Below are 24,390 nucleotides of genomic sequence, written 5' to 3' on the forward strand. Positions count from 1 at the left end.
AGTGTTAAGAGTCCCAAGACAGATTACTCTCCCTAATCAAACCAGTAGTTTGTTTCATAAATTAAGCAACCCAAGACAGATTACTCTTCCTAATCAAACCAGTAGTTTGTTTCATAAAGAAAGCAACACAAGACAGATTACTCTCCTTGATCAAACCAGTAGTTTGTTTCATAAAGAAAGCAACCCAAGACAGATTACTCTCCTTGATCAAACCAGTAGTTTGTTTCATAAAGAAAGCAACACAAGACAGATTACTCTCCTTGATCAAACCAGTAGTTTGTTTCATAAAGAAAGCAACAGCAGCATCTATATTTACCTGAAGTAGAAGAATATAGCCAGAGAGATCAGGAGGGAGGCTATGGATAAGGCATGACCCACAATCGCCATGTAGTACAGGATATAGGCCATCTGGAACAATACAGATACACCCTATATTCAAACAAATAAGACTATACAGTAGTGCATCAAGGACATTCATGAACCGTTAACCCTGACTTCCATTTGCTACCTTGATGTAAACAAAATATGAAAGAGGGGAGACTAGGACATGGCCTTAAGGTCTGCAGCACAGATGGTTTTAATCCATCCTCTAATCAAGGTGTGTCTGAGCCATGCTTGAATGCATAGCTAGGGTCAGACGTTTTACTATGCATTGCTAGGGTCAGACGTTTTACTATGCATTGCTAGGGTCAGACGTTTTACTATGCATTGCTAGGGTCAGACGTTTTACTATGCATTGCTAGGGTCAGACGTTTTACTATGCATTGCTAGGGTCAGACGTTTTACTATGCATTGCTAGGGTCAGACGTTTTACTATGCATTGCTAGGGTCAGATGTTTTACTATGCATTGCTAGGGTCAGATGTTTTACTATGCATTGCTAGGGTCAGACGTTTTACTATGCATTGCTAGGGTCAGACGTTTTACTATGCATTGCTAGGGTCAGACGCTTTACTATGCATTGCTAGGGTCAGACGTTTTATTATGCATTGCTAGGGTCAGATGTTTTACTATGCATTGCTAGGGTCAGACGTTTTACTATGCATTGCTAGGGTCAGACGTTTTACTATGCATTGCTAGGGTCAGATGTTTTACTATGCATTGCTAGGGTCAGACGTTTTACTATGCATTGCTAGGGTCAGATGTTTTACTATGCATTGCTAGGGTCAGACGTTTTACTATGCATTGCTAGGGTCAGACGTTTTACTATGCATTGCTAGGGTCAGATGTTTTACTATGCATTGCTAGGGTCAGACGTTTTACTATGCATTGCTAGGGTCAGATGTTTTACTATGCATTGCTAGGGTCAGACGTTTTACTATGCATTGCTAGGGTCAGATGTTTTACTATGCATTGCTAGGGTCAGACGTTTTACTATGCATTGCTAGGGTCAGATGTTTTACTATGCATTGCTAGGGTCAGACGTTTTACTATGCATTGCTAGGGTCAGACGTTTTATTATGCATTGCTAGGGTCAGACGTTTTACTATGCATTGCTAGGGTCAGACGTTTTACTATGCATTGCTAGGGTCAGACGTTTTACTATGCATTGCTAGGGTCAGATGTTTTACTATGCATTGCTAGGGTCAGACGTTTTACTATGCATTGCTAGGGTCAGATGTTTTACTATGCATTGCTAGGGTCAGATGTTTTACTATGCATTGCTAGGGTCAGACGTTTTATTATGCATTGCTAGGGTCAGACGTTTTACTATGCATTGCTAGGGTCAGATGTTTTACTATGCATTGCTAGGGTCAGACGTTTTACTATGCATTGCTAGGGTCAGACGTTTTACTATGCATTGCTAGGGTCAGACGTTTTACTATGCATTGCTAGGGTCAGACGTTTTACTATGCATTGCTAGGGTCAGACGTTTTACTATGCATTGCTAGGGTCAGATGTTTTACTATGCATTGCTAGGGTCAGACGTTTTATTATGCATTGCTAGGGTCAGACGTTTTACTATGCATTGCTAGGGTCAGACGCTTTACTATGCATTGCTAGGGTCAGACGCTTTACTATGCATTGCTAGGGTCAGATGTTTTACTATGCATTGCTAGGGTCAGATGTTTTACTATGCATTGCTAGGGTCAGACGCTTTACTATGCATTGCTAGGGTCAGATGTTTTACTATGCATTGCTAGGGTCAGATGTTTTACTATGCATTGCTAGGGTCAGACGTTTTACTATGCATTGCTAGGGTCAGATGTTTTACTATGCATTGCTAGGGTCAGACGTTTTACTATGCATTGCTAGGGTCAGACGTTTTACTATGCATTGCTAGGGTCAGATGTTTTACTATGCATTGCTAGGGTCAGACGTTTTACTATGCATTGCTAGGGTCAGACGTTTTACTATGCATTGCTCAGAAACAGAAACCTGTTCCTCTATGACCTCCTCCATATCATGACTGTAAAATGTAATTGTGTGTAAGCGTAGGTACATTTTACTGTACCATATTTACCATATCTAGCTAAATTTGACCAATTGTTCCCCCCTTGGTCTCCTCTGCATTGAATATAACTGTATTATCGCCTTTTGAAAATGTCCCCTTATTGTGATTTGTAAAATAGGATCAAGTGTATGCTATAAATAGCACATGTATGGGATTGATGGATCACTCAGTGACAAACCTTACCTTCAGCTTGCCAGTAGTGTGGAAGTTACACAGCGTGTAGTTGGACCATGTCCTATTAGAATCTGGGTGGCGGAACCACTGTCCTGATTCGCCACATGTCTTTGTAGCTTTTTCTGATGAAACAATCAAGTAAGATTAATAATACACACTTTGAATATGTTTAACACTTAACCACTTACACAGAAACACTTAAACTGTACATGTCCATAAAGCTTTGCAAACACTTGACACCATGAATAATGAATTAAACGCTATGAATACTTCAAATTCAAGCCAAGTTCCACAGCGATGCATTTATCACAAAGAGTTAACAAGTCAGCATGGGAGAATCAGACACACCAGGACTTTGACTTGATTGATTCTTGCAGTTTAACAAACGCCTCTTTGTCACACCCTGGCCTCTGTTATATTGATTTTCTTTATTAGTTTAGTTAGGTCAGGGTGTGACATGGGATGTTTGTGTGTTTTGTCTAGTTTAGGGGGTTGTGTATAGTGTATGGGGTTGTGTTCAGTAGAGAGGTTTAGGAAAGTCTATGGTTGCCTGGTTTGGTTCTCAATCAGAGACAGCTGTATATTGTTGTCTCTGATTGGGAGCCATATTTAAGGCAGCCATAGGCTTTAGGTGATTGTGGGTAATTGTCTATGTCTAACGTTAGTAGCTGTGTGTGCACTTTCGTTTGTAGCTTCACGTTTGTGGTTTATTGTTTTTTTTTTTTATTAGTTTGTATATTGTTCGTTTCGTCTTCATCTCTAATAAAAGAAGATGTATTCATATCACTCTGCGTATTGGTCCGATCCATGCACCTCCTCAGACGAGGAGGAGAACGAACGTGACACTCTTATAGCCAGGCCTTACCTGTGGAGTCGAAGTCACGGAAATAGTTTGGGCAGTTCTGCCAGGTGACTGTCCCAGCAGGTGTATCATCCCAGCACAGCCAGCCATCCCAGGTCCGGTTACAGTACAGCCCTGTGCCGCCAACAGCGCACAACCAGACACAACACACTAATGAAGACTCATTGTAAATACACTACGTTGCTGGGTGAAAACAACTGTACATGAACCATTTGGCCACACTGTCGTCTGTCTACTGGCATAGTATGTTTATCCGAATTCTGAACAGTGTAATTGTTTATCTCTGTGACTTGTGATCGTACCTGTCTTTATGGGTTCTTCTGATTGTGTGCTGTAACCCTGAAATGACTGAAAGTATTCTATTATATTCAAATTATATTTAAGCAATAAGGCCAGAGGATGTGTGGTATATGGCCAATATACCACGGCTAAGGGCTGTTCTTATCTCCACAAAAGAACTCTGGAGCTCTGTCAGAGTGACCATTGGGTTCTTTGTCACCTCCCTGACCAAGGCCCTTCTCCCCCGATTGCTCAGTTTGGCCGGGCGGCCAGCTCTAGGAAGAGTCTTGGTGGTTCCAAACTTTTTTTATTAAATAATGCTGGATGCCACTGTGTTCTTGGGGAACTTCAATCCTGCAGAAATCTTTTGGTACCCTTCCCCTGATCTGTGCCTCAACACAATCCTGTCTTTGAGCTCTACAGACAATTCCTTTGACCTCATGGCTTGGTGTTTGCTCTGACATGCACTGTCAACTGTGAGACCTTATATAGACAGATGTTTGCCTTTTCAAATCATGTCCAATCAATTGAATTTACCACAGGTGGACTCCAATCAAGTTGTAGAAACATCTCAAGAATGATCAATGAAAGTAGGTTGCACCGTAGCTCAATTTCGAGGTATTTCTGTTTTTTATTTTTAATACATTTGCAAAAAATTCTAAAAACCTGTTTTCGCCTTGCCATTATGAGTTGTTGTGTGTAAATTGATGAAAAAAATAAATATTGAATACATTTTAGAATAAGGCTGTTTCGTAACAAAATGTGGAAAAAATCAAGTGGTCTGAATACTTTCCAAATGCACTGTATCACAAACCCCCGAAGAGCCTTATTGCTATTATAAACTGGTTAACAACATAATTAGAGCAGTAAAAATAAATGTTTTGTCATATCCGTGGTATACGGCCTGATATACCATGGCTTTCAGCCAATCGGCATTCAGGGCTCAATCCACCCAGTTTATAATCTGGAATAATCCCACACACTGAATATTAAAGTAGTGCACATCATCACTACCTGATTTGTTATACGGCTGGTCTCTGTTCATCTTCTCAAAGCATTTGTATTGACCGTCGATGATCTTCTTCCTCTCCTCCTCCTCCTGACTGACCCTGGGGCTGACTGGAGTCTCCACAGTGGGCTCCACAGACCCTGGCTCTAGCAGACCATGGGGAGTCACATTCTGGCTGACTAGAGTCTCCACAGTGGGCTCCACAGACCCTGGCTCTAGCAGACCATGGGGAGTCACATTCTGGCTGACTGGAGTCTCCACAGTGGGCTCCACAGACCCTGGCTCTAGCAGACCATGGACAGTCACCTTCTGGGGAAGAACAACATGTAACGGGACAGACACCATAAAGAAACACACAGAATACAGCTTGAGGATTTATATTTGTCCATAGGGAACAGTATCAGTGACTATATAAACAAAGATGGGTAGAATACAGCATGAGGATCAGTGACTATATAAACAAAGATGGGTAGAATACAGCGTGAGGATCAGTGACTATATAAACAAAGATGGGTAGAATACAGCTTGAGGATCAGTGACTATATAAACAAAGATGGGTAGAATACAGCTTGAGGATCAGTGACTATATAAACAAAGATGGGTAGAATACAGCGTGAGGATCAGTGACTATATAAACAAAGATGGGTAGAATACAGCGTGAGGATCAGTGACTATATAAACAAAGATGGGTAGAATACAACTTGAGGATCAGTGACTATATAAACAAAGATGGGTAGAATACAGCGTGAGGATCAGTGACTATATAAACAAAGATGGGTAGAATACAGCGTGAGGATCAGTGACTATATAAACAAAGATGGGTAGAATACAGCTTGAGGATCAGTGACTATATAAACAAAGATGGGTAGAATACAGCTTGAGGATCAGTGACTATATAAACAAAGATGGGTAGAATACAGCGTGAGGATCAGTGACTATATAAACAAAGATGGGTAGAATACAGTTTGAGGATCAGTGACTATTTAACACAAAACACAAGAACAGTACAGCCTGCACAGCCAGCATGTGTTCCAAATGTCACCCTATTCATTAAATAGTGCACTACTTTTGACCAGGGCCCATAGGGTTCTGGTCCAAAGTAGTGCACTTCATAGGGAATAGGGTGCCATATGGGACTTATTCACAGTCCCAGACAGACCCGTACTATTTGACCATTAATCAACAGAGAATGAATCAATCTCCAATTACCTTTAATTTGTCCTTGGAGAGCGTCAGACATTTGGACCAGGTCCTATTAATGGAGGGACTTTGGACCCAATTACCAGATTCATCACAATATTTTGACACTTTTCCTGCAAAAAAAACGTCATGGTAATTGTTAGCGGTGTAATTTGAGCTATGAGTAATGGCAGCTGCTGAATCCATCAGTGTGATAGGGGCTAGACATGAAGCCGCTGCTATAGCTATGCTGACTGGACTGTAATATCAACTGTCGTGTCAATAGTTAGGCTTTTAGTGTTATCTAATTTTGCTGTCAGACACCTTTTATTTATTTATTGAGAAATACACTACCGTTCAAAAGTTGAGTCACTTAGAAATGTCCTTATTTTTGAAAGAAAAGCAAAAAAAAAAGTTCATTAAAATAACATCAAATTAATCAGAAATACAGTGTAGACATTGTTAATGTTGTAATGACTATTGTAGCTGGAAACGGCAGATTTTTTATGGAATATCTACATAGGCGTACAGAGGCCCATTATCAGCAACCATCACTCAAGTGGTCCAATAGCACGTTGTGTTAGCTAATCCTGTAACGGCAGCCTTCCCTCTCTTCACGAGAAGAGAGAGTGTAACAGGGATCGGACCAAGACGCAGCGTAGCTCGTGTTCAACATGTTTAATTAACAAGACGAATACTGTGAACACTTACAAATACTACAAAATAACAAACGTGGCAAACCGAAACAGCCCTATCTGGTGCAGAGAAAACACAGAGACAGGAAACAACCACCCAGAAATCCCCAACACAAAACAAGCCACCTATATATGATTCTCAATCATGGACAACGATTGACAGCTGCCTCTGATTGAGAACCATATTAGGCCGAACACAGAAACAGACAAACTAGACACACAACATAGAATGCCCACCCAGCTCACGTCCTGACCAATACTAAAACAAGCACAACACACAAGAACTATGGTCAGAACGTGACAAATCCAAGTTTATAATTTTAAAGGCAAATTGATCATTAGAAAACCCTTTTGCAAATATGTTAGCACTGCTGAAAACTGTTGTTCTGATTATATAAGCAATAAAACTGGCCTTTAGACTAGTTGAGTATCTGGAGCATCAGCATTTGTGGGTTCGATTACAGGCTCAAAATGGTCAGAAACAAAGAACTTTCTTCTGAAACTCGTCAGTCTGTTCTTGTTCTGGGAAATGAAGGCTATTCCATGTGAGAAATTGCCAAGAACCTGAAGATCTCGTACAACGCTGTGTACTACTCCCTTCACAGAACAGCGCAAACTGGCTCTAACCAGAATAGAAGGAGGAGTGGGAGGCCCCAGTGCACAACTGAACAAGAGTACAAGTACATTAGAGTGTCTTGTTTGAGAAACAGGATGCTGGCCTTCTAGGCAGAGTTCTTCTGTCCAGTGTCTATGTTCTTTTGCCCATCTTAATCTTTTCTTTTTATTGGCCATTCTGAGATATGGCTTTTTCTTTGCAACTCAGCATCCCGGAGTTGCCTCTTCACTGTTGATGTTGAGGACTTGTGAGGCGTCTGTTTCTCAGACACTCTAATGTACTTGTCCTCTTGCTCAGTTGTGCACTGGGGCCTCCCACTCCTCTTTCTATTCTGGATAGAGCCAGTTTGTGCTGTTCTGTGAAGGGAGTAGTACAAAGCTTTGTACGAGATCTTCAGAAGAAAGTTATTTGTTTCTGACCCCAAACTTAGTGTTTTTATACAGTACCAGTCAAAACCTACTCATTCAAGGGTTTTTCTTTATTTTGACAATTTTCTACATTGCAGAATAATAGTGAAGACATCAAAACTATGAAATAACACATATGGAATTATGTATTAACCAAAAAAGTGTTCAACAAATCAAAATATATTTGATATTTGAGATTCTTCAAAGTAGCCACCCTTTGCCTTGATGACAGCTTTGCACACCCTTGGAATTCTCTCAACCAGCTTCATCTGGAATACTTTCCAACAGTCTTGAAGGAGCACTTCAAACCATCTCAATGGGGTTGAGGTCGGGTGATTGTGGAGGCCTGGTCATCTGATGCAGCATTCCATCACTCCCCTTGGTCAAATAGCCCTTACACAGCCTGGAGCCGTGTTTTGGGTCATTGTCCTGTTGAAAAACAAATGATAGTCCCACTAGGCGCAAACCAGATGGGATGGCGAATCACTGCAGAATGTTGTGGTAGCCATGCTGGTTAAGTGTGCCTTCAATTCTAAATAAATCACTGACAGTGTCACCAGCAAAGCACCCCACACCATCACACCTCCGCCTCCATGCTTCACGGTGGGAACCACACATGCAGAGATCATCCGTTCACCTACTCTGCGTCTCACAAATACAATGCGTTTGGAATCAAAAATCTCCAATTTGGACTCATCAGACCAATTACAGATTTCCACCGGTCTAATGTCCATTGCTTGTGTTTCTTGGCCCAAGCAAGTCTCTTCTTCTCATTGGTGTCCTTTAGTAGTGGTTCTGTGCAGCAATTTGACCATGAAAGCCTGATTCACAGTCTCCAACAGTTGATGTTGAGATGTGTCTATTACTTGAACTCTGTGAAGCATTTATTTGGGCTGCAATTTCTGAGACTGGTAATTCTAATGAACTTATCCTCTGCAGCAGAGGTATCTCTGGGTCTTCCTTTCCTGTGGTGGTCTTCATCAGAGCCAGTTTCATCATAGCGCTTGATGGTTTTTGCAACTGCACTTGGAGAAACTTTCGAAGTTCTTGAAATTTTCCGGATTGGCTGACCTTCATGTCTTAAAGTAATGATGGACTGTTGTTTCTCTTTGCTTATTTGAGCTGTTCTTGCCATAATATGGACTTGGTATTTTGCCAAATAGGGCTATCGTCTGTATACCACCCCTACCTTGTCACAACACAACTGATGGGCTCAAACGCATTAAGAAGGAAAGAAATTCCACAAATTAACTTTTAACAAGGCACACCTATTAATTGAAATGCATTCCAAGTGACTACCTCATGAAGCTGGTTGAGAGAATGCCAAGTGTGTCCAAAGCTGTCATCAAGGCAAAGGGTGGCTACTTTGAAGAATCTCAAAAATAAAATATTTTTGATTTGTTTAACACTTTTTCGGGTTAGTACAGGATTCCATGTGTTATTTCATTGTTTTGATGTCTTCACTATTATTCTACAATGTAGAAAATAGTATGAGTAGGTGTGTCCAAACTTTTCACTGGTACTGTATGGTAGACCGCTGCACCACTCGGGAGGCCCATATGTTGTCATTTCAATAACATATATGCTATCATATTGTAGTATCATATCAAATGTATGGTTTACCAAAACAGTGGTGGGGTGGCGGCTTTGCTGTTGTTTGCACTGCAGATTGCCCCTTTAAGTGTTACTTTGTTTCCCCTCACTACTCAATTGAGCATCACTGCATTCCATAACACTGAGAGCCAGCTCCTTGCCATTCCATAACACTGAGAGCCAGCTCCTTGCCATTCCATAACACTGAGGGCCAGCTCCTTGCCATTCCATAACACTGAGAGCCAGCTCCTTGCCATTCCAAAACACTGAGAGCCAGCTCCTTGCCATTCCATAACACTGAGAGCCAGCTCCTTGCCATTCCACAACACTGAGAACCAGCTCATTGCCATTCCATAACACTGAGAGCCAGCGCCTTGCCATTCCATAACACTGAGAGCCAGCTCCTTGCCATTCCATAACACTGAGAACCAGCTCCTTGCCATCCCAATACACTGAGAACCATCTCCTTGCCATTCCATAACACCTAGAGCCAGCTCCTTGCCATTCCATAACACTGAGAGCCAGCTCCTTGCCATTCCATAACACTGAGAGCCAGTGGTGTAAAGTACTTAAGTAAAAATACTTTTGGGGTATCTGTACTTCACTTTACTATTTCAATTTATGGCAACGTTTACTTTTACTTCACTACATTCCTAAAGAAAATAATGTACTTTTTACTCCATACATTTTTCCTGCCACCCAAAACTATTCGTTACATTTTGACAGGAAAATGGTCCAATTAACACACTTATCACGAGAACATCCCTGGTCATCCCTACTGCCTCTGATCTGGCGGACTCACTAAACAAAAATGCTTAATTTGTTAATTATTTCTGAGTGTTGGTGCGTGCCCTAGGCTATCTGATTTTTTTTTTTTACATTGTCATGTCTGGTTTGCCTAATATAAGGAAGTTAAAATGATTTAGACTTGTACTTAAGTACATTTTAGCAATTATATTTACTTTTGATACCAAATACTTTTAGACTTTTACTCAAGTAGTATTTTACTGGGTGACTTTCACTTTTACTTGAGTCATTTTCCATTAAGATATCTTAACTTTTACTCAAGTATGACAATTGAGTACTTTTTCCATCACTGCTGAGAGCCAGCTCCTTGTCATTCAACAAATTCACCACCAAAGCTAAAAACACTTTAAGATTTAAGTCATGGGCATCACATACGTTTTTATTATACCAGATTTAAGGGGAACTCTTTTGTGCTGTAATCCCTAAAGTGTGAGTTAAATCTCCTGTTGATTAATGCCTGAGATCATGATGTTCCCTCTCTGGGAGTACGCTAACCCAGCAACCTGTCCTACCCCAGCAGCTAATCAACGGTTACATAAAACCCAGCAGAGCTTTCACAGACATCTGGCTTCAACCGAGCCGATGAAGGATGACCTCATTAGGAAGCTTGCTGCATCACCAGCCATAATAATCTAATTACAGTTGTAAAGTGTCACTGGTCAGATCAGAACCCATTTGCAAAAAACATCTCAGAGTAGGAGTACTGATCTACGATCAGTTCTGCCTTTTAGATCACACTGATATAAATGACATGCACAGGGAAAACCTGATCCTAGATTGATGTGTTTGATACATACGGCCCCTGGGCTGCAGATCTAGGACCAGGTCCCCCCCTGTCCATACAATCATATTCATTATGATATAAAAGGTCAAATTGATCCAAGATCAAAACTCAGGTGAACCCAGGTGCAGAAAGGGAAAGGGAAAGGGAAAGTAAAGGGGGATACCTAGTCAGTTGCACAACTGAATGCCTTCAAACGCATTTAACCAACTCATCATTCCTACAGAGACCTTTGGTCAAGAGGACTTCTAGCCACCCGTATCATCTCCATAATCTAGCCACTAGTAAACCCTACTATCTCTATAATCTAGTCTCTAGTCACCCCTATCATCTCTATAATATAGTCTCTAGACACCCTTATCATCTCTATAATCTAGTCTCTAGTCACCCCTATCATCTCTATAATCTAGTCTCTTGTCACCCCATCATCTCTATAATCTAGTCTCTAGTCACCCCATCATCTCTATAATCTAGTCTCTAGTCACCCCTATCATCTCTATAATATAATCTATAGTTACCCTCATCATCTATAATCTAGTCACCCTGTGAAGCAGAAGCCGAGGCGGTGGATGGGACAGAGAGGAGACAGACAGGATGTTCTGGTGCTCACTTCTCTTAGAAGTTTTATTGACAATAGGTGCAGGACGAATTGACCAATAAACTTTGTACAGAAGGTAACAAAAAGGACGTTGACAAAGACTTGAATAAATCAAAGATATTCTCAGTTTAAAACCTTTTCTCAATAGGGGGTGCTGTTTGCACTTTGTAAAAATGTCGTTCCCAAATTAAACTGCCTCGTACTCAATTCTTGCTCGTACAATATGCATATTATTATTACTATTGGATAGAAAACACTCTCTAGTTTCTAAAACCGTTTGAATTATATCTGTGAGTAAAACAGAACTCGAGTTGGAGCAATCTTCCTGTCAGCAAGTGAGAAATCTGAAATCAGCCAGGCTGTTCTGAGGTCAGTTTATTAATTTGCATGTCTTCTATTGGTTGAGATGCACTGCATACGCCTTCCCCTGGATGTCAGCAAATAGTGAGAATTGGAATGGAGTTGCTAGGCAGATCTGAGGCCATATAAATGGACTGGGAACGTGGGGTCCACTCTTTCCTTCATTCGCCATGACGCAAGACAGACCTCAGGATGGCGTTCTAGAAAGCTCCCGTTATAGCCCTTAGATATATCCGGCTCTGATTTTATTCGATATAGGTGTTAAAGACATCATAATGTTGTTATTTTAAACCGAGTTATATCAGTTTATATCAGTATATTGCGATTTTCGGATATTTATTTGTGCTGCGTTCTAGTGAGTTGGGCACGTCTGGGCCACATGGCTAATGTTTACTGCTAATTCCAAAGTTGAAGGCGACAATCTACAACCGAGCAACGATTCTTTTGGACAAAGGACCACTTGCCCAAGATTCTGATGGGAGCTCATCAAAAAGTAAGAACTATTTATGATGTTAATTCGTTATTCTGTTGAAAAATGTAAAACTCATATTCCGCCATTAATTTCGGTGCGGTCTCGCTTTAATGCACGCTGTATGTCGTAGTAACGTTAATTTAAAAAATCTAACACAGCGGTTGCATTAAGAACTAATGTATCTTTCATTTGCTGTCCAACCTGTATTTTTTAGTCAAGTTTATGATTAGTTACTGATTAGATTAGGTGCCTCTCCCAAGATTTCTCCCGACATATTGTTGGCAGCTTGGCTACTATTCTCATTGTATAACCACGAGTTGTGCCGCTAAATATGCACATTTTCGAACAAACTCTATATGTATTGTGTAATATGATGTTATAGGACTGTCATCTGAAGAAGTTTGAGAAGGTTAGTGAAAAAATTAATATCTTTTGCTGGTTTATTCGTTATCGCTATTGTTGGCTTGAATCAATGCTGTTGTGTGGTTGGCTATTGTAGTAAGCTAATATAATGCTATATTGTGTTTTCGCTGTAAAACACTTAAAAAATCTGAAATATTGGCTGGATTCACAAGATCTTTGTCTTTCATTTGCTGTACGCTGTGTATTTTTCATAAATGTTTTATGATGAGTATTTAGGTAATTCACGTTGGTCTCTGTAGTTATTCTAGTTGCTTTGGTGAGAGTTGTGATGTGGCTGCAATGGTAAACTATGATTTATACCTGAAATATGCACATTTTTCTAACAAAACATATGCTATACAATAAATATGTTATCAGACTGTCATCTGATGAAGTTGTTTCTTGGTTAGTGACTATTTCTATCTTTATTTGGTCGAAATTGTGATAGCTACCTATGCAGGAAAAAAATGGTGGGAAAAAAAAGTTGTGTCTTTTGCTATCGTGGTTAGCTAATAGATTTACATATTGTGTCTTCCCTGTAAAACATTTTAAAAATCAGAAATGATGGCTGGATTCACAAGATGTGTATCTTTCATCTGGTGTCTTGGACTTGTGATTTAATGATATTTAGATGCTAGTATTTACTTGTGACGCTATGCTAGGCTATGCTAGTCAGCTTTTTTACTGATGGGGGTGCTCCCGGATCCGGGATTGTGACCAAGTAGAAGTTAAACTATTCCGGCAACAACTCTTTGCCTATAACCAAACTCAGGTATAACTCTAGCCAACATGTTGCCTGCTCAGCCTGCCGTCCCCCAGGCAAAGGTCAACTGAGGACCTAAGAACTCTTTACAGGAACTCCCTTCCGCTAGGAATGTTCCATCACGATAGCCCCAAAACACATTTCTACCATAAATGTGTAATTTCCCATGGACATACAGTATATCATAAACAACAGTTTTACATAAACACACACAACAATAACTTGTGCCGTAACTTCTTCTTTAAGTCTCACAATACACATTCATGAAGTAATTCACCCCCGGGATAATTCATCACTTTGTTTATTCCCATCAACCAATACATGTTCCTTGATGACTTGTAGACTTTGTTTATTCCCGTCAACCAATAAATGTCCCTTGATGACTCGTAGACTAATTTGCGCTATGTGTAATGCACACCGGCACTTCAACAAGGAAACAAACACATCAGGTAGGTTACATTATATGATTATTCTCTACCAACACTTAAATCGTTATTCCTCTAATATATTTCACATTGCTAGAGCATGTACATTTTAAATTGGAAGCTTTATACACTGTAGAAACATGGTTAACTTATGGCTGCAAGCCCGGTAACGGGATGATATGACAACAGCCAGTGAAAGTGCAGGGCGCCAAATTCAAAACAACAGAAATCTCATAATTAAAATTCCTCAGACGTACATGTGTTTTATACCATTTTAAAGGTAATCTTGTTGTTAATCCCACCAAAGTGTCCGATTTCAAATATGCTTTCAGCGAAAGCACCACAAACGATTATGTTAGGTCACCACCAAGCCACAGAATAAGCACAGCCATTTTTCCAGCCAAAGATAGCAGTCACAAAAAGCACAAATAGAGATATAATTAATCACTAACCTTTGATGATCTTCATCAGATGACACTCATAGGACTTCATGTTACACAATACATGTATGTTTTGTTTGATAAAGTTCATATTTATATAAAAAAATCTGAGTTTACATCGGCGTGTTACGTTCACTAGTTCCAAAAACATCCAGTGATAGTGCATAGCCACATCTATTCAACAGAAATACTCATCATACATGTAGATGATAATACAAGTTATACACATGGAATTATAGATATACCTCTCCTTAATGCAACCGCTGTGTCAGATTTCAAAAAAACTTTACGGAAAAAGCAAACCATGCAATAATCTAAGACGGCGCTCAGAACTATAGTCAAATTAGCCGCCATGTTGGAGTCAACAGAAACCAGAAATTACATGATAAATATTCCCTTACCTTTGATGATCTTCGTCAGAATGCACTCCAGGAATCCCAGGTCCACAATAAATGCTTGATTTGTTCGATAATGTCCGTTATTTATGTCCAATTAGCTACTTTGGTTAGCGCGTTTGGTAAACAATTCCAAAGTCACAAAGGGCGTTCACTAAAACGTGATGAAATGTCCAAAAGTTCCATAACAGTCAGTAGAAACATGTCAAACGATGTATTGAATCAATCTTTAGAATGTTGTTAACATAAATCTTGAGTAACGTTCCAATCGGAGAATTACATTGACTTCAGATGAGCGATGAAACGGAGCTCACTCTCATGTGAACGCGCATGGTGAAAGCATAGTCAGGTCATGGCAGTGGTGACTAATTCTCCTCTCATCCATCCCCCCTTCACAGTAGAGTCATCAGACAAAGTTCTACAGACTGTTGACATCTAGTGGAAGCCGTAGGAAGTGAAAACGCATCCATATCTCGCTGGGATTTCAATGGGAGCTTGGTTGAAAATCCACCAGCCTCATAATTTCCACTTCCTGTTTGGATTTTTTGTCTCAGGTTTTTGCCTGCCATATGAGTTCTGTTATACTCACATACATAATTCAAACAGTTTCAGAAACTTCATAGTGCTTTCTATCCAATACTAATAATAATATGCATATATTAGCAACTATGACTGAGGAGCAGGCTGTTTACTCTGGGCACCTCTGTGCACCTTTCATCCAAGCTACTCAATACTGCCCCTGCAGCCATAAGAAGTTAACAAGTTATATTGCTTTAGTAACTGGGGTGCAGAACAAACACTCGACTTTGGCGCCTTACGTCAAAGTATTGTTGGCAAACGGAATGCGGTACTCTATCCAACATATTCTATTTTGTTTCAGGATTCTTGGCTATACCTTGAAGAGATACAATAACGAGTCTTTCTCCAACCAATCATTTGTTTCATTGTCTATAAATCACAGAGATGTGCTCCATGACACACACCTATCATCTCTATAATCTAGTCTCTAGTCACCCCTATCATCTCAATAATCTAGTCTCTAGTCCCACCTATCATCTCTATAATCTAACCTCTAGTCACCCCTATCATCTCTATATTCTAACCTCTAGTCACCCCTATCATCTCTATAATCTAGTCTCTAATCACCCCTATCATCTCTATCATCTGGTCTCTAATCACCCCTATCATCTCTATAATCTAGTCTCTAGTCACCCCTATCAGCTCTATCATCTGGTCTCTAATCACCGCTATCATCTCTATCATCTGGTCTCTAATCACCCCTAACATCTCTATCATCTAGTCTCTAATCACCCCTATCATCTCTATAATCTAGTCTCTAATCACCCCTATCATCTCTATCATCTGGTCTCTAATCACCCCTAACATCTCTATCATCTAGTCTCTAGTCACCCCTAACATCTCTTTTCTGAAGTCGTGGACTTCAGGAAACAGCAGAGGGAGCACCCCCCTATCCACATCGAAGGGACAGCAGTGGAAAAGGTGGAAAGTTAAGTTCCTCGGCATACACATCACAGAAAAACTGAAATGGTTCACCCACACAGACAACAGCACCACTTCAACCTCAAGAGGCTGAAGAAATTTGGCTTGTTACCCAAAACCCTGACAAACTTTTACAGATGCACAATCGAGAGCATCCTGTCGGGCTGTATCACAGCCTGGTACGGCAACTGCACCGCCCTCAACCGCAAGGCTCTCCAGAGGGTGGTGCGGTCTGCACAACGCATCACTGGGGGCAAACTACCCGCCCTCCATGACAACTACACCACCCGATGTCACAGGAAGGCCAAAAAGATAATCAAGGACAACAACCACCCGAGCCACTGCCTGTTCACACCGCTATCATCCAGAAGGTGAGGTCAGTACAGGTGCATCAAAGCTGGGACCGAGAGACTGAAAAATAGCTTCTATCTCAAGGGCATCAGACTGCTAAACAGCAATCACTAACTCAAGAGAGGCTGCTGCCTACATTGAGATCCAATCACTGGCCACTTTAATAAATGGATCACTAGTCACTTTAAGCAATGCCACTTTAAAAAATGCCACTCTAATAATGTTTACATATAGTTGAAGTCGGAAGTTTACATACACTTAGGTTGTAGTCATTAAAACAAATTTTTCAACCACTCCACAAATTTCTTGTTAAGAAACTATAGTTTTGGGAAGTCAGTTAGGACATCTACTTTGTGCATGACACAAGTAATTGTTCCAACAATTGTTAACAGACAGATTATTTCACTTACAATTCATTGTATCACAATTCCAGTAGGTCAGAAGTTTACATACACTAAGTTGACTGTGCCTTTAAACAGCTTGGAAAATTCCCGAAAATGATGTCATTGCTTTAGAAGCTTCTGACAGGCTAATTGAATTAATTTGAGTCAATTGGAGGTGTAGCTCTGGATGTATTTCAAGGCCTACCTTCAAACTCGGTGCCTCAATGCTTGTCATCATGGGAAAATCAAAAGATATCAGCCAAGACATCAGAAAAACAATTATAGACCTCCACAAGTCTGGTTCATCCTTGGGAGCAATTTCCAAATGCCTGAAGGTACCAGGTTCATCTGTACAAACAATAGTACGCAAGTATAAACACCATGGGACCACGCAGCCGTCATACCGCTCAGGAAGGAGACGCGTTCTGTCTCCAAGAGATGAATGTACTTTGGTGCAAAAAGTGCAAATCAATCCCAGAACAACAGCAATGGACCTTGTGAAGATGCTGGAGGAAACAGGTATAAAAGTATCTATATCCACAGTAAAACGAGTCCTATATCGACATAACCTGAAAGGCCGCTCAGCAAGGAAGAAGCCACTGCTCCAAAACCACCATAAAAAAGCCAGACTACGGTTTGCAACTGCACATGGGGACAAATATCGTACTTTTTGGGGAAATGTCCTCTGGCCATCATGACCATCGTTATGTTTGGAGGAAAAAGGGGGAGCCTTGCAAGCCGAAGAACACCCTCCCAACTGTGAAGCACGGGGGTGGCAGCATTATGTTGTGAGGGTGCTTTGCTGCAGGAAGGACTGGTGCACTTCACAAAATAGATGGCATCATGAGGTAGGAAAACTTATGTGGATATATTGAAGCAACATCTTAAGACATCAGTCAGGATGTTAAAGCTTGGTCGCAAATGGGTCTTCCAAATGGACAATGACCCCAGGCATACTACCAAAGTTGTGGCAAAATGGCTTAAGGACAACAAAGTCCAGGTATTGGAGTGGCCATCACAAAGCCTTGACCTCAATCCTATAGAAAATTTGTGGGCAGAACTGAAAAAGCGTGTGTGAGTAAGGAGGCCTACAAACCTGACTCAGTTACACCAGTTCTGTCAGGAGGAATGGGCCAAAATTCACCCAACTTATTGTGGGAAGCTTGTGGAAGGTTAGCCGAAATGTTTGACCCAAGTTAAACAATTTAAGGCAATGCTACCAAATACTAAGTGAGTGTATGTAAATTTCTGACCCACTGGGAATGTGATGAAAGAAACAAAAGCTGAAATAAATCATTCTCTCTACTATTATTCTGTCATTTCACATTCTTAAAATAAAGTGGTGATCCTAACTGACCTAAGACAGGGACATTTTACTAATATTAAATGTCAGGAATTGTGAAAAACTGAGTTTAAATGTATTTGGCTAAGGTGTTGTAAACTTCTGACTTCAACTGTATCATACATTACTCATATCACATGTATATACTGTATTTTATACAATATATTGCACCTTGCCTATGCCGCTCAGCCATCGCTCATCCATATACTGATATGTACATATTCTCATTCACCACTTTTAGATTTGTGTGTATTTGGTAGTTGTTGGGGAATTGTTCGATTTCTTGTTAGATATTACTGCACTGTCGGAACTAGAAGCACAAGCATTTCTCTACAGTCGCATTAACATCTGCTAACCATGTTTATGTGACCAATAAAATGTGATTTGATTTGATATAATTTAGTCTCTAGTCACCCCTATCATCTCTATAATCTAGTCTCTAGTCACCCCTAACATCTCTATAATCTAGTCTCTAGTCACCCCTATCATCTCTATAATCTAGTCTCTAGTCACCCCTATCATCTATATAATCAAGTCTCTAATCACCACAAATATCTCTGTAATCTTGTCACCACTAGCATCTCTATAATCTAGTCTACAGCCACCCCATGATCTCAACAATCTAAACTCTAGTCACCCCTAACATCTCTGTAATCAAGTCACCCCTATCATCTCTATAATTGAGTCCCTAGTCACCCCTAACATCTCTATAATCTAGTCTATAGTCACCACTATATCTCTATAATCTAACCTCTAGTAACCCCTATGATCTCTGTAATCTAACCTCTAGTCACCCCATCATCTCTGTAATCTTGTCACCCCTATCATCTCTATAATCTAGTCTCTAATCACCACTATCATCTCTATAATCTAGTCTCTAGTCACCCCTATCATCTCTATAATCTAGTCTCTAGTCACCCCTATCATCTCTATAATTGAGTCTCTAATCACCCTATCATCTCTATAATCTAACCTCTAGTCACCCTTATCATCTCTATAATCTAGTCTCTAGTCACCCCTATCATCTCTATAATCTAGTCTCTAGTCACCCCTAACATCTCTATAATCTAGTCTCTAGTCACCCCTATCATCTCTATAATCTAACCTCTAGTCACCCTTATCATCTCTATAATCTAGTCTCTAGTCACCCCTATCATCTCTATAATCTAACCTCTAGTTCCCCTATCATCTCTACAATCTAACCTCTAGTCACCCCTAATATCTCTATAATCTAAGCTCTAATCACCACTATCATCTATGTAATTTAACCTCTAGTAACCCCTAACATCTCTGTAATCTTGTCACCCCTATCATCTCTAAAATTGAGTCTCTGATCACCCCTATCATCTCTATTATTTAACTTCTAGTAACCCCTATCATCTCTATACTCTAGTCTCTAGTCACCCCATCATCTCTATAATCTAGTCTCTAGTCACCCCATCATCTCTATAATCTAGTCTCTAGTCACCCCATCATCTCTATAATCTAGTCTCTAGTCACACCTAACATCTCTATAATCTAACTTCTAGTAACCCGTATCATCTCTGTAAACTAACCTCTAGTCACCCCTAACATCTCTGTGATATTGTCACCCCTATCATCTATATAATTGAGTCCCTAGTCACCCCTAACATCTCTGTGATATTGTCACCCCTATCATCTATATAATTGAGTCCCTAGTCACCCCTAACATCTCTATAATCTTGTCTCTTGTCACCACTATCATCTCTATAATCTAACCTCTCGTAACCCCTATCACCCCTATCATCTAGCCTCTAGTCACCCCTATCATCTCTATAATCTAGTCTCTAGTCACCCCTATCATCTCTATAATCTAGTCTCTAACGTGTAGTCACCCCATAATCTCTATAATCTAGTCTATAGTTACCCCTATCAACTCTACAATCTACTCTATCACCTGTGGCCTGGCCAATTCCCTCTGCAGAGATTGTATCATTTATCAGTGTTTAGTCTTACCAGAGATGTCCAGGCCAGGGTAATCTGGGCAGTTCTGTGTGGCGTAGGTCGCCACCGGAGTCTCATCCCAACACAGCAAGCCATCCCACATACGGCTACAGAACACACCTGCATCAGTGAGAATGACTTTAATGTCTATGCCTGTATATTTATACAACTTTAGGCTACCTCCCTATTGCTAAACCATGCGTTAACGATTCATGTCGAAACCTTTTATTTACATTCGAGTCATTTAGTAGATGCTCAGTGCCTCTCACACTTTCCATACGCCTAATAGCTGAGATGCTCCTTCCATTTAGCATTTGCTATGGTACTTTTACAGTCCTATATCACTGCACTTGGGTCCTGGTAACAACATCTCCATTACCTATAGCATCAATGGAGCACTGATTACACATCCATCCACTAAGCATTACGCAATCAAGGTCATAGCATCAACACTAGTGCTTTCTCAAGGAGCCCTAGTAATTAGATCAAAGGTCATAGCATCAACACTAGTGCTTTCTCAAGGAGCTCTAGTAATTAGATCAAAGGTCATAGCATCAACACTAGTGCTTTCTCAAGGAGCCCTAGTAATTAGATAAAAGGTCATAGCATCAACACTAGTGCTTTCTCAAGGAGCTCTAGTAATTAGATCAAAGGTCATAGCATCAACACTAGTGCTTTCTCAAGGAGCACTAGTAATTAGATCAAAGGTCATAGCATCAACACTAGTGCTTTCTCAAGGAGCCCTAGTAATTAGATCAAAGGTCATAGCATCAAAACTAGTGCTTTTTCAACGAGCCCCAGTAATCAGATCAAAGGTCATAGCATCAACACTAGTGCTTTTTCAAGGAGCCCCAGTAATCAGATCCCAGTCTCCCAGTAACTAGTGTGATTAGATTAAAAGGGTAATCTGGGATTCATTTTTGGACTTTGAAATGATTGATTTGTGCTTTACCTGTTCTGTTGTGCTGCTGATCTCGGCTGAACAGTTCAAGACATCTGTATTGACCCTCGGTCATGGTCTGCCTCTCGTCCTCCATTATGGTCAGGACAGGCCTGAGAGATGTGTCTGGGCTAGCAGGCTCAGAGCTGGTCTCCCTGGCAACAGTTCCGCTCTGCAAAGACACAACAACCACTTCATCTTACCAAAATAGAGCTATCGAACACCTAAGTGGCTGGCTAGTGATGTACTGTACGTGTAGGTTGCACTTAGGCTGTGCTGCCCTGAAACTAATTGCCCTGAGCTTAATCAAGTTGTATTGTGTTGTGACTATTGGTATGCTTGTCTTTCAACAGGCAATGTGTAAGGGTTTGGTACACAGAACTAGAATGAGTAATTCTATTGCTATGGTTTAGTATTGGTATTGTGAGAGTGATTTATTGACAGTATACTCCCACATGCATTGCTAATTCATGCTAAAAGCAATAGACAAATAGTCTCATCGTGTGCTTTTCTCAAGTGAGTGTCACAATGCTGTACTTGAAATGTGCGTTGGCGTGGTTACAGATGACTAGCATACAAGAACCCTTATATGAATAGAATGAGAGCCTCTCTCTGATCCTGTCTGTTCTCCTATTGTGTGGTTTGGAAAAGAGGCTTGAAAACCATGGGAGCTCGTCTTGTCTCCAAAGCTGATATACTGTAGATAACGCTTCTCTGCACAAAGATGAGAAGGAAATCAAGATTCAAATAGCAGCTGTGTCCAACAATGTGTCGTTGGGAGTGTGACTCATCTCTCCTAATATTTTGACAAAGAATGAACCCACTCAAAGCGCCAATGAACCCACTCAAAGCGCCAGGGCTTGTCCTCTCTCTCGTTCCCTCATTTTCACAATTTTTTTCTCTCTCTCTCTATGATCAGTGAGCAGAAGATGTGTAGATGAACGGGTATTACTCCTTCATATAAATTTACTAAGCCATCATGAAATCCAGCCATATGCTTGTGGTTAAATGGATTCTTTTTTGAGTATACTGTATGTTCATTTGGGCCTTTGGAAATACGATTCTCTCTCTCTCTCGCTCTCTCTCTCTCTCTGTGTTTCTCTCTTTCTCTTTCTTTCTTGCTCTCTCTCTCTCTCTCTGTGTTTCTCTCTCTCTTTCTTTCTTGCTCTCTCTCGCACACTTTAATTAATTTACATGAATATTAGCACAATAGCATGGCAAGACTTGCTCGCAAACAGCTCCCACCCGCCCTACCCTCCTCCCTCATCTCTCCTTTCTCTTTTTATTACTTTCATCTCTTCTCGTTTAACTTTCAGAGCGTTCTTTTCCTTTTCCAGGAAAATGTACATCAGTCTTACCTGACAATTCAAAGCATACTGAGCTACAGACACTAAAAGAAAATGAAGGAGGGGGGAGATTTAGATTTTCGTCTGAGAGTTTTCGGAATATTGATGATGTCCCATGTAGCAGTTTAGCAGCCGTACATATGATGTCACTCCAAACATTGAAGTAAATGACGTCATACATACGACCACCAGGCCACCACCAACGTCAGCATTAAAGCTAAAAAAAAAAAAAAAATCCCTTTCAGACAGTGAGTAAACCTCACATGTCCGTAAAGGTCATTCCTCTTTCATTTCTTCCACGTATCCTGCTGAAATAAGAGAGTTACTGAAATAGAGTGTTACTGAAATAGAGCTTTACTGAAAAAGAGTGTTATTGAAATAGAGCTTTACTGAAATAGCATGTTACTGAGAACTTTTCTGGAAACAAAGAAAACAAACGCAAGTGCATGAACATCTGAGAGATTAAAGAGATCCGTATGAATTTACCTTCTTACACTCAGCCAGGCAGGCAAATTTTATTGAATATAATTACATGGTACGAACACTTATCGACAGCCAATTTATCATCAGGTGATCATACAGATGAATAGAAGACCAAAGGTACAAAGGTATTATTATCAGTACAAAGGTCCTAGTTGAGCCAACCTGTTGCTGTACCGATCAAGAAGTTCACCAATACAAGTAAAGTCTAACATGTGAAACAAAACATCTAGAATCCAATTTGTTGACAAAGAAAACGCATTTCTACATGCCTTACCTGGGCATGTTCAATAACAAACTGTAACTACATGAACGCTCTAATAAATTACCATCACCGTCATATCACTTTGCATCTCATGAATATTTAATTAGGCTGATATCTTCTGACTTGATAACAGTGAGTTTCAATGTCATAAAGAAACAAAAAGCAAAGACCCTGGCATTTGTGCTGAAGGTCATTTGTTTTCTGTCTATGGCAGCTGACCATTATGGGTTGAAATAAAGTATGATGAGGGTTGGTACACACGTGGGGAAGCATCCACTCACACACACACACACACACACACACACACACACACACACACACACACACACACACACACACACACACACACACACACACACACACACACACACACACACACACACACAAACCAGCCTCTGCCATTCATAGACAGTATATACAGAGCTTTAGCATCATGGCTGAAAGACCTCCAGGCTTTTAGGTCATCCATCCCACTAGGCACAAACTGGTTGAATCAACGTTGTTTCAATGTAATTTGTCAACGTATTGTGACGTCGAATCTGCGGGGAAAATAGATTGGATTTGCAAAAAGTCATAAACGTAAACTGTTGTTTTAAGTGTGAAATTTCAACAATAGGATTATGACATCATGGTAACCAATTTCCAACATAGACAAACCTTTCATAAAATATGTTGAATTTGAACTTTTGAAAAAATGTCAGATCTTCAACGTTATATCTACTACCAGAAAAAGAATAGGCCGGGTAGCACCTCTTACTGAAGAGTTGATCTGTCTACAGCTATCCTTTGGTTTCCCATCCAGGGTTTTAAAGGTGCTACACATAGGATTTCTTGTTGTTCCATTTTTGCATTGTAAATTCCTGAAAATGTCCATAATATATCTGGAGTAATAGTGGAATGATGGTGTTTCACAATATTACTCACCCGCCAGTGTTGTTATTGACTGTGATATTCACCTATTGATTTCTCCCGCCAGAGCGAAATCGGTTGTCGAAATGGGAACGCTGTTTTGACTTTACGGCTGTGTTACATTAACTAGTGGAAATCGGGCCAAGCGCCAATGTAGAAATCGCTCTGTAATTTCCTGGTTGATAAAATTCTACACTC

General features: G+C 40.4%; 1 protein-coding gene across 1 annotated transcript in view; it reads right to left on the bottom strand.

Annotated features, from left to right (window-relative positions):
• Nucleotides 1–24,390, bottom strand: part of LOC120022026 — a 101,410-nt gene that overhangs the window by 28,742 nt on the left and 48,278 nt on the right. The window contains exons 3-9 of the mRNA XM_038965824.1: nucleotides 21,205–21,364; nucleotides 20,265–20,372; nucleotides 5,988–6,091; nucleotides 4,784–4,949; nucleotides 3,494–3,604; nucleotides 2,638–2,750; nucleotides 317–408 (exon numbers count right to left, since the gene is read on the bottom strand). Of these exons, the coding sequence (XP_038821752.1) occupies nucleotides 317–408; nucleotides 2,638–2,750; nucleotides 3,494–3,604; nucleotides 4,784–4,949; nucleotides 5,988–6,091; nucleotides 20,265–20,372; nucleotides 21,205–21,364 (854 nt within the window). The remainder of the gene's footprint in view (nucleotides 1–316; nucleotides 409–2,637; nucleotides 2,751–3,493; nucleotides 3,605–4,783; nucleotides 4,950–5,987; nucleotides 6,092–20,264; nucleotides 20,373–21,204; nucleotides 21,365–24,390) is intronic.

This window comes from Salvelinus namaycush, chromosome 27 (genome assembly GCF_016432855.1).
Source record: "Salvelinus namaycush isolate Seneca chromosome 27, SaNama_1.0, whole genome shotgun sequence".
Classification (NCBI taxonomy): Eukaryota; Metazoa; Chordata; class Actinopteri; order Salmoniformes; family Salmonidae; genus Salvelinus; species Salvelinus namaycush.